This window comes from Lathyrus oleraceus, chromosome 2 (assembly GCF_024323335.1).
Source record: "Lathyrus oleraceus cultivar Zhongwan6 chromosome 2, CAAS_Psat_ZW6_1.0, whole genome shotgun sequence".
NCBI classification, from domain to species: domain Eukaryota; kingdom Viridiplantae; phylum Streptophyta; class Magnoliopsida; order Fabales; family Fabaceae; genus Lathyrus; species Lathyrus oleraceus.
The window spans coordinates 304,947,204-304,958,563 of NC_066580.1; the positions used below are offsets into that span (position 1 = coordinate 304,947,204).

An 11,360-nucleotide genomic window follows, 5' to 3' on the forward strand; every position below is an offset into this window, starting at 1 on the left:
CTTTTGGAAATCGAGACAAATTGGTTAAATCATTCCTCAAATGCGTGCAAAATCAGCGGGTAAAAAATTTCGAAATCAAACTTATAGACGCCAATATTATTCATCTACGATTCGCGTAGTTTAACCTGGTATACTCGTTATATTTTTTGGTGACTTTTTTTCAGTTGCATTTTGATCCGTCCGATCCTTTTAACCAGTGAAAATTTATTTCAAAATTTAAAGAAACGTTGTATTTTTTCAATAAGTATATTTCGCGCTGATAATTTTAGTGCGTCCGATTTAATTTTTCGGGCAAATTTTCACCCAACATTTATTCGTTTCCAGTCATTTTGTTTTTATTTTTTCGCAAAAATATTCAAATTTATTAATTAGAATCTCCCTATTATTTAGTTGGAATATTGATTAGGTTTTTTTAAATAAACATATTTTCTTTGGTAATAAAATAATAATAGTAGTTTTAAAATGAATGAGTTTAATAACATTGGATTCCTTGTGAAATTTCCAGCTGGTACCACTAACCCCTCAAACGGTAATAATAGAAAAAAGCCAGGTAGCACTCTCTCTGCTCTCACGAGGACCGATAGGATAGCTCTCCCCACTAACCGCTCTTTAATTGGCAAATGGTGAGAATAAAAAGAAAAGAGAAGGAATACCTCGGGCTAAAAAAAAAATTAAAAATTAAAACAGACTCTCTCTGCTCTCACGGTAACCACCTCACTCTTTTTTACCTCTCTCAACATAAAACACGAAAAAAGACAGAAGAAAATTCTTCTTCATTTCCCTTCCTCTCCTTCTTCCAAACACAAACAACACCGCACCCTTACAACCATTCCGACGATGTCCACGTAGTCACTTCCACCCATACTCCATCCAAGATCCGCCTCCATCCGCTGTTAACCTTCGAACACCTCCACCGTGGATCCACCACCACAATTTAACCACAACCATCGCACCGCCGGCGAACCGACCTCAAATCCACTGGACAACACAACTCCTCCTACAAAATCCTCCGCCGACGAATCCGCCTATCACAACAATCTTCCTTCTTCCAACATCACACCGTTCACCTCTCCAAACCGACCAAACCACCGTTAGAACCTCACCGCCACACCACAAAGCTACTATTTCACCACTGCACGTGTTCGTCTCCGGTCACGCTGCAAGACTTCATTTTGTTTTCTATTTTTTTCTTTAGTTCGTTTTATCATTTTATTTCTCTTTTAAATTACACTGGAAAATTACTTTGGAGATCAATTCATACTGATAGTTTAGGTTATTCCTGTGAATGTTGAAATACTCATTTAAGCTAGTTTCATATTATTTAAGCAAGTTTCATACTATTATTATTGATGAAGTTTGTTGCAGTGATGTTGGGTAAACATGATAATTCTATTATAATCGGTTTACACTTAGCTCTCCATCCATTGAAGTAATTATTGTCGACAAATCGGTTTCGCATCATAGCCCGGAATAACTGAACTAAGCATCCACCCCATTTGAGCTCCCAGCACCGTGCGTTAACAGCCATACCATGGACCCCGATGTCGTACGGTAGTTTTTCTTTCTCTATTATCTCTGTTGGTTTATGTGTGAATAATTTAAAATCTTTGTCCGTTTCATGTTCTCTGTAATAAATATGAGACTATATGTTGATTTATCCCTCTAGCTGAGAAGATTTGGATTTATTCTCTTTCTTTGTTATGTGTGAAATGTGAGAAGAGGGAGGGAGTGCATTTTGCTCCGATTTAAGTTTTAAAATTGCAAGAAGGGGAGATTAATATCATCCGCATCTTCACAATAGGTTCATTAGAAAATGATTAATATTATTTTACTTATTTTTTGGCCTATGGTGTTACAAGAGCAAGCTTGAAAGGTATTGGAGAAAAAATCAAATACTGATTGTTTTTTTCTCTCCCTACTTGATTAATTGAAATTAGAGTTAAAGATAATTAGTTTGTGGAGTTGGTTTATTGATGGAATTATTTATCTTATTTACACCTCCTATTTTGTATATTGACTTTGTAAATAATTTGTAAGTTATATAGATAGTTTTGAGCTGCTACGGTTTTAATTTGGTGTTCATAGTATCACGTTGCATCAGATTTTTTTTAGTAGTGGATTCGGCAATTGTATGTCGTTATTCCCGAAAAATACAATATATTGATGGAATACTTTCACCGTGTTATGATCTTGCGTATGACATTAATCACGTTGTCATCACGCGCAAATCGGTTTGAGCACACCGATTCAATTAAATAATTCGATATTGTCACTTAATTTTTTCTCTTTTAATTACAACAAATTAATTAGTTAAATTTTCTCCAATTAGTTAATTAGCATTAATTAATTTTAATTAACTTGATTATTTAATTTTAATTAAATAATTTTGATAATTAATCCTAATTAATTTAATTAATCGATTCAATCGAACTTTAATCAATTAATTTTGATAATTAAAAATTGATCGATTTCTTTCACTATCACCATTTCGCATCATTTCAAAATCAAAAACCCATTCAATCTCACTCATAAGCGAAAGTCTTGGTCCAATGACGATCATTTTCATTTAAATCCGGTTAACCATGCAAATTCAAGTCATTTTCCTAAACCAATACAATTTCTAAAGAATATTCTGTTATAATTTAAACTTGAGATGAAAAAGAATATAGGAAGCGTTTGCTTCACTATTTATCAAGTACTCGAACGATTGGCGTACGCCATATTGGTCGAATCCTTGTCGTCCGATTAAAACCGTACCGAATTCGAATTCAAAACATTTCTTCTAAATTAATATAACCGCTAAGAACATGTCTTTTATAAATTAAATTTCAGATGATAAAAGATGGGAGACGTTCGCCTCACCATCTCTCGAATAATTGAATGATTGACGCTCGTCATATTGCTCAAATTATCGACTTCCAATTAAAATCTCGACCGTACAAATTCAAAATTATTTACCCAAATCAATATAAATATTTTTACAATTTAAACCTCGGATGAAGAAGAATGGGAGGCGTTTGCCTCACCATTTCTTTAATAATTGAATGATTGGCGCTCGCCATATTGCTCAAGTTATTGACTTCCGATTAAAACACATTATATAAATTTGGATAAAGGAATAGGTGACGCACACCTCATTATTCCTAGAATAAGAAAGTGGGACGCGCACGCCTCACTACCGTGCATATTCAATTTCCGCAAACAAACTTTCCATAACAATTTAAACGAAAATGGGAGTAGAAGGCGTTCGCCTTGTTATTACTCGAAAGAATTGAACGATTGGTGTACACCACATTTCTCAATCTTTTGTCGTTCTTCCAAAATATCTTAAACACATTAAATTTTTCTGTTCTCACCCCCGTGCGTTCAAAACCAATCAAATAAAATATCTAACGTATTAATTCAACTTGTCACCCCCTTATGACCAAAACTCTTTTAAAAAAGAACACTGTTTAATCCTTTCTAACGCGCACAACAAACTAGTGCTTAAGCCTCCGCCGAGAGTAGACAAGCCAACGTTTAGCCTTTAGAATGCGATCTAAACAACCGTAGTTCCTCGAACTACGAATGCTCTAATTTCCTTATTGCACCATAATGATACGTGTCAGGAGATTGTTGTATCTTCGCGAGCATACTAATAAAAAACCTCCTTTTTCCCCCTTTCTGAGGTCTTCATCCATCTCTATTATCAATTCTAATCACTCGAAGAAAGCGAATAACAATCAACTAACATCCAAATAGCAAATTAGACTAAAAGGTTCCTGTTGAGTACAATGGACGTGAGGGGTGCTAATACCTTCCCCTTGCGTAATCGACTCCCAAACCCGAATATGATTGCGACGACCATTATTCCATGTTTCAATGGTTTTATCGATATTCCTATCCATTCATTGGGATAAATAATGTTCGGTGGCGACTCTGTTCGAACATATTTTTTTCCGCGACCATCGCGTGGGATCGTATTTTTCGAGATGCGACAACATCTAGTACACAAACTCTATCTCTGAATCTTATCACACCATTCTCGTCAATTCTTAGCTCACCGCCTTGAACCTAATTAATCGACACCAACCGGTTAAGTATCCTAAGTCGATCTTCTGACCCTCTCTAGTCACTTCAATAACACCACTAGTCAGCTTTAGCATGCCTAACTTCACACTGTTATGAGTATTTTCACATACTAAACTCAAATCTCGAAATTGTTCAACCAACTCCAATTCTCGAACCATAAGCATCAACATATGAAATGACTTCCTACTTAAAGCATTGACTACAAAATTAGTTTTACCAGGATGGTAATTCAAACTGAAATCATAATCTTTCAGAAATTCGAGCCGCCTCATATGCCTCATATTCAAATCTTTTTTTATCAAACAAATACTTCAAACTCTTGTGATCACTAAACACTTCAAATCTTAAGCATAAAAATAACAACAACTAATTTTGAATCATGTGTAGGATAATTCCTCTCATGGACCTTTAATTGTCTAGGAGCGTAAGCCACAACCTATTCATTCTGCATCAGCACACCACCCAAACCCATCATCGAAGCATCATAGTTCACAATTAAAGACTCACTTGAATTTGGAAAAATCAATACTTGAGCAGACACCAACTTCTTCTTGAGTTCTATAAAACTTTATTCACATAAAGTATCCCACACACACGTTTGACCCTTTCTATCCAAATGTGTCAAAGGCATCGCCAACTTCGAAAAGCCTTCAATAAACCTTTTGTAGTAACCAGCCAAACCTAGGAAACTTCTAATCTCAATAACAAACTTCGGAGTTTCCCATTGTAACACACCATCAACTTTCAACGGGTCAACAACAATACCCTCGCTAGAAATTCCATGACCTAAGAAACACACTTCTTTCATCCAGAACTTACACTTAGATAACTTTGCATACAACTTTTACTCTCTCAATGTTTGCAACACAATTCTCAAATGTTCTTCATGATCTTCCTCTGACTTAAAATATACTAGAATATCGTCGATGAACACAACAACAAAATGATCTAAGTATGGATGGAATATTCGATCATGTTACTCCATGAACACTCCAGGCGCATTAGATACACCAACCGACATCACTAATACTCGTAATGACCATACCTCGTTATGAAAGCAGTCTTCGGAATATCCTCTGATTTCACTCGAATCTGGTGGTAACCTGAACATAAATCAATCTTGCTTAAAACACAAGTGTCAACTAACTTATCCATCAAATCATCAATCCTCAGAAGTGGATACTTGTTCTTGATATTCAATTTATTCAGTTGTCAATAATCAACACATATCATCATGCTACCATCCTTCTTCTTAACTAACAACATTGACGCTCCCCACAGTGAAACAAACGGTCGGACAAACCTCTTCTCAAGCAACTCTTCCAATTGTTTCTTCAGCTAGCTCAGCTATAAGCCATCGACACAGAACTAGTACCAGGTAATAATTCTATAGCAAACTCCACCTTGAGTTCTAGCAGAAAATCAATGATATCATCAGGAAACACTTCAGGAAAATCACACACAACCATAAACTCTCCCATCATAGCTTTACTATCGATCCCCAAAGCATAAAACATAGTGAACATCTGTGCCTCCTCTTTCAAGAATTCTTCTACTTGATTAGCAGATATGAACATCAACTCTCCATCTCCTTACACTTCTGGAATTATCACAATCTTAGCAAAGTAGTTAACATGAACACTGTTGAACTCCAACCAGCTCATCCCAAGGATAACATCAAGTTGACTCAACTGTAAATAGACTAAGGCCATCGCAAAAATTTGCCATAAATAGTCAATGGACGTTTCAAACACACCAACGAAGTAGTTACTGAAGCATTGGGTGGGGTATCAATAACCATACTTCCAACCATAGAAGATAACTTTAAATCCAAACTCTTAGCACAATCAAGCAAAGTAAAAGAATGTGTCGTACCCATGTCAATAATAGCAATTAGAGGAATACTATTGATAAAACATGTATATCGAATCAACTTGTCAGCACTGGTAGTCTCTATCCTAGACAAGGAAAAGACATTTCCTCTATCTTGAGCCTTATTCGATTTTTGGCAATTAGTACTAATATGCCCTTGCTCTCCATAATTGTACCAAGTCACAACATTACCCTTACAATCAATGATGAGATGCCCTGTCTTCCCACACTTGTAACACTTTTTCTCAGCACTGGAGCACTCATTGGCACGATGACCTATCATAGGGTACCTATAACACTGGACCAAAGCAAGAGCTCCTCCCGCATATGGCTTCTTCTCAGCTGTAGCTTTCTACTTCCCTTTGTCAACAAGAGTCACATAAGGCTTTCTTTTCACTAATACTCTTGTAGTGAGCAGACTAGGCTTTGCTATCCTCATCATAAATTCTACAGAGTGAACATAATTTCACTAACTCTTCAAACTTTGCAGCATACTCTACAACCGTCAAATTTCCTTACTTTAACTCAAGGAATTCAATTCCTTCTTGCTACGCACATCCTCAGGGAAGTACTTCTCCAGAAACTGCACTCTGAACACAACCCATGTAACCTCAATACCGGCAACCTATAGTCTCTGGTGTGTGTTATACCACCAATCCTCGGCTTCCTCAGATAACATGTGAGCTCCAAACAATACCTTCTTCTCTTCAGTACACACCCATCACTTAGAAAATCTTTTCAATCTCTTTCATCCATGTATGAGCACCCTCCGGGTCATACCTACCCTTGGACATCGGTGGATTATTCCTATAAAATTTCCCAAGACGCGGAACTCATCATCAGCCTGATTCTACTGCCCATACAACGCCTAAGCCATTGACTCCAAAGCATCAGCAATTGCACGATTATTTCTTCCAACACTTTTGCACATTATCAAACAAACATTAAGAAACAATGCATCGACGGTGCACACACACATGTTGTATACTAGGGAACAATTATCAAGTAAAATCCTAGTCGGACTGACGGACCTGCTATAATACCACTATTGTAACACCCTAACCTTGAAAGTTAAATAACAAGCATTATTTGCTGATTAAATTGTTACCAACTTCAAAACATCTCAACTTTATTCAAATAGCAGTGGAAAATCAAATTAAAACACTCAACCAAATCATGTTTGTTCTCAACTTCAAAATAATGTCAGAAAAACTCCTCAAAACATTAATTTGAATTGAACAATTAAAACAAATGACCCAACTCCGATAATACATGATCAGAGCATTAACCACTAACTAAACAACGAAACTAAAGGGAAATAACTTCAAAAGCTATCTTCCACTCACATTAGCAACTTTTAATCTTAATTATCTGCAAGATGTCCATGGTGGATAACATCAAAGAATAGGAGCGAGAATTCATATCAATAACTTAACAGCATAAATTGAAAGGTAGAATTCAAGCATCTACATGGTCAACAACAATCACACACATCATTCGCACACCAAATCCATCAACATATACAACAATCACATATTCATCATTTAATTATGCAATGAAATTCTCAACTTCAACTAGAATCATACGCATGTGGTACCATATCATCATCAATTGTTTCACTCAGGAATTAGGTTCACCCTGCTCGGATTCAAGACAAATCACCAATCCACCCTGCTCGGATTGCAACTTTCCTCTTTCATTAACAACAACAACAACATATGAATGCATGTCGTAACACGTCAATGCAATAATAAGATAATGTTTAAAGTCCATTTCCGACAATAAACAAAATATGCATTGACCAAACAATAATAGTTCCCCTCCCAAACTATCATCGCACAACAACATACTCATCATTCAACAACATAAATCATCCTCATACAACAACACATCATCATCACAACTCACATCAATTAACACAACATCACCATCAAGCATGGACATATCCAACCGTCATTAATTAACTCACAAGTTCGATTAAAATTATATTTGATCATAAATCATACCAAATATCATTCTAAACAGAAATTAGCAGAGCCTAAAAGTACTTAAAACATCTACAAAAGTCGAAAAAATGGAATCTGCCATTTATCATAATCGAAACAAGTATTTACACCCAATTAAAGATCATGGTAGGTTATCCATCATGGTCATGACGCCCTCCATGGATATTACAACACACACACACATGTCACCTGCGTGATGACCAACTCCAAACTGAGTCTGGGTTTCATGACGGGTTACCCGTCATCGACCTGCAAAATGAAGAATTTCGTTTTTGCTATGGAGTTTACATCAGAACTCCGGTTTTTCAGTCCAGGTACTCTAATTGATTAGAAAATAATAGGAAATCAACATATTAACATCACTCAACCTATATTTATCAATTAGCAAGCATAATCATCAATGATTCTCCACTTTTATCATGATTCCAAAAACCTTTGAAACTAACCAATGGTGAAAACATATTGACACATCAAAATATAAATTATCCCACACACATGCACATAAATTTCATCATGAAAAACATATTACAACACCAATTAATTACCAAATTTCAGACTCACATATAAACACAATAAAACATGCATAATCATACAAAGCCTATTGGAGATTAAGCACTCTTCAATTCTACCCCTTAAGCATATACCATTTATTGAATTCATTCTCCCCTTACCTCAATTTCTAGCAAGCAATTTGAATTTGAATCGGTTTGAATGTTCTCCTCTCACTCAAATTTCCAGGTTCTCTCTTTTCCTCTAGCCTCTTTTTCAAAGTTTCTACGTGCTGATAAAAAAAATCTTAAACTTAGGGTATGTTCCTAATTTATATCATTAGAGTTAATCTAGTTGAAATTACAAATTGATTTCTCACTTACGAACATTCTCTATCTTTTCTCCCATATATCTCTCATGATTCACACTTTTGCCCCAAACCTTCTATTTTCCCATTTTAATTAAATAATTTAATTAAAATACTATTATTTAATTATTAAAATAGACTCTAATAAATGTATCCCACCTCTACCATTCGCTAATCACTCTCCACACTCCAACCTCAAGGTCACACACCCCTAACATCCATATTATTTTAATTATTGCACATAATAATTAAATTAAAATAAAATAAAAGCACGAACCAACACGTAAAATAAAAATTATAAAAACTAGGGTGTTACTTATATCATTGGCCGAAATAAATTACTAAGCCCAAAAAGCTCAGTGGTCTTGGGATCCGGAAAACAAGAGAGGTCAATACTTCTATGTTGGATAAGCTAGTTTAGGGTCTCCATCCGGATTGTGATTCTCTACGGGTCCAAGTTTTGAAGCATAAGTACACCAGTGAGGAAACTTCTACTTGGAATGCAATTATGAAGCTTTTTTTGCTCTTAAAGATGACTTTGAATTCAGATTGAGGGATGATAGCTCCTCTTTTTGGTTTTCCAATTGGTCCGAGATAGTGAAATTAGCGGATTAGGTTCTCTATATGAATATCCATGATCTAGAAGTGCGAGTGAATGCTGTTTAATTAGACGAGAATTGAAACTTTAATTCATTATATACTAATATTCCTGCGGTTTTTTGTGACCGTCTGTAAGCACTTCTCATTTGTTTGAATTCTCTGATACCTGGCCGGTTAAAATGGAAAGGAAATTTAGATTGTATCTCTACTGCTCGAGATGGTTATAACTTGCTCAAGAGGCTTGAATTTGTTCATAATACAACTAAGAATAAATCTTGGAAGTGGGTGTGACATATTCCTACTCTTAAGAATGTGAATATCTTCCTTTCGACAACTTTACACAAATCCCTTCCTACAAGATTGATGTTGTGTCATTATGGTATGCAACAAATGGATCTATATCCTATATGTAATCGGAACATTGAGACGACTCTACACTTCATAAGAGATTGTGAATTTTCTACTCGCTTTTGAAAATTAATTGTCTTCTCGGAGCCATTATTCTTCCAAGGGGATGATAGTTTATATGATTCGATTAGACACAAGATTAATGATGCCTCTATGTTTTTGGTTGTTTGTTGGTGGTTGTGTCGTGCTATGAATAAATTATGTCTTGCAAATGAAATGGTATCTTCCTATACTTTGAAACTTATCACATTGAATTATGCAAATATGTTAGCTAAATATTTTCTCAAGCATCATCTGTCTCAGCCAATGATAATGATCATATGGAATGCATAATATGGTAGTAATATGATTTTGAATGTTTATGGTTGTAACCTCGATAGTCCTTGTGTCTCGGATTTTGATGGATTGATTTAAAATGCTGATGGAGCTTGGCTTCATGATTTTGTATATAATATCGTTATTCTAACATCCTTAATGTTGAGATCATGGACATATATCATGGTTTACGTATGGCGTGAGAATTTGGCATCAAATACCTTATGTGTTAAATCTGCTATCAAACTTATCTCAGAGTGTGTTAATGTTTGACATCACTAGGCCGAGATTCCTCACAACATTAACGAGCTTCTCTCTAGGGAATGACGAGTTCAAATATGTCATACTTTTAGGGTGGGAAATACTTGTGTTGACTATCTAGCAAAACATGATACTGATAATGATGCAGTGAACTGGTCTTTTATGGAGAATCCTATAGGAATCATCACTCTCTTGTTACGTGATGTTCGTGGAATTTTATTTTCTCGATAATTTTCTACTTTTTTTTTCTTTTCCTTTTTACACTTCTACCAAAAAATAATAATTTTCATCCATACGAGGCTACGGCTAAGATTAGTTAATTAAATTGAATTCGAGTCTTCAAATTTTAATTAAATAAGATTTTAAATGTAAATTGAAGTTTGAACTTACAACATTGTTAAAAATTTAGAGAAAAAATTGCTTCAGCTAGACATGAGGACCTGCAATATCATAGTTTGAAGGGAATAGATACAAAAAAAACACAAAAGAGCATTAATATGGTGGAAGGACATACATATGGTTTTCTTTCATAAAGAGGATGATTCTAAATGTTTTTCAAGGAATGTGAAGTACAAAGTTAGCTCAGGGGACATAACTATGTTTTGGCATATCAAGTGGATAGGAAATGCATCACTGCTCTACTTCAACTAACCAGAAGGCTAGAAGAAAAGGTGGCAGAGATGGGGAAGATGACTCAATGTGTTTGAGGTTAGGATCTCAATCTCAATGATGAAAGTTGGACTCAAGGTGAAGAAAAAGCAATAAACTAGTTAGCTGAATTGAAAGAACTACTTTCACATGTGCAACCAGACGAGGAAAAATAAGACATGGTAATATGGAGCCCAAACCAAGATGTGATATTCAATGTCAAAAGTTTATATGACAAACTAATGAAGTGGGAAGTAGATGATAACTTGGAAGTGGAAAGGAAAGGTGTATTTAGGAGAATTCAGAAGACAAACATTCCATCA

At 35.3% G+C, this 11,360-nt stretch overlaps 1 protein-coding gene across 1 annotated transcript; it reads right to left on the reverse strand.

Annotated features, from left to right (window-relative positions):
- Window positions 1-5,414: 5,414 nt before the first annotated feature.
- LOC127122988 (uncharacterized) lies at window positions 5,415-6,226 on the reverse strand. The gene is made up of 3 exons (XM_051053258.1): window positions 5,828-6,226; window positions 5,668-5,762; window positions 5,415-5,562 (listed from the first exon to the last, which is right to left on the reverse strand). The coding sequence occupies exons 1-3, from the start codon at window positions 6,224-6,226 to the stop codon at window positions 5,415-5,417; spliced, it is 642 nt and encodes a 213-aa protein (XP_050909215.1).
- Window positions 6,227-11,360: the final 5,134 nt, after the last annotated feature.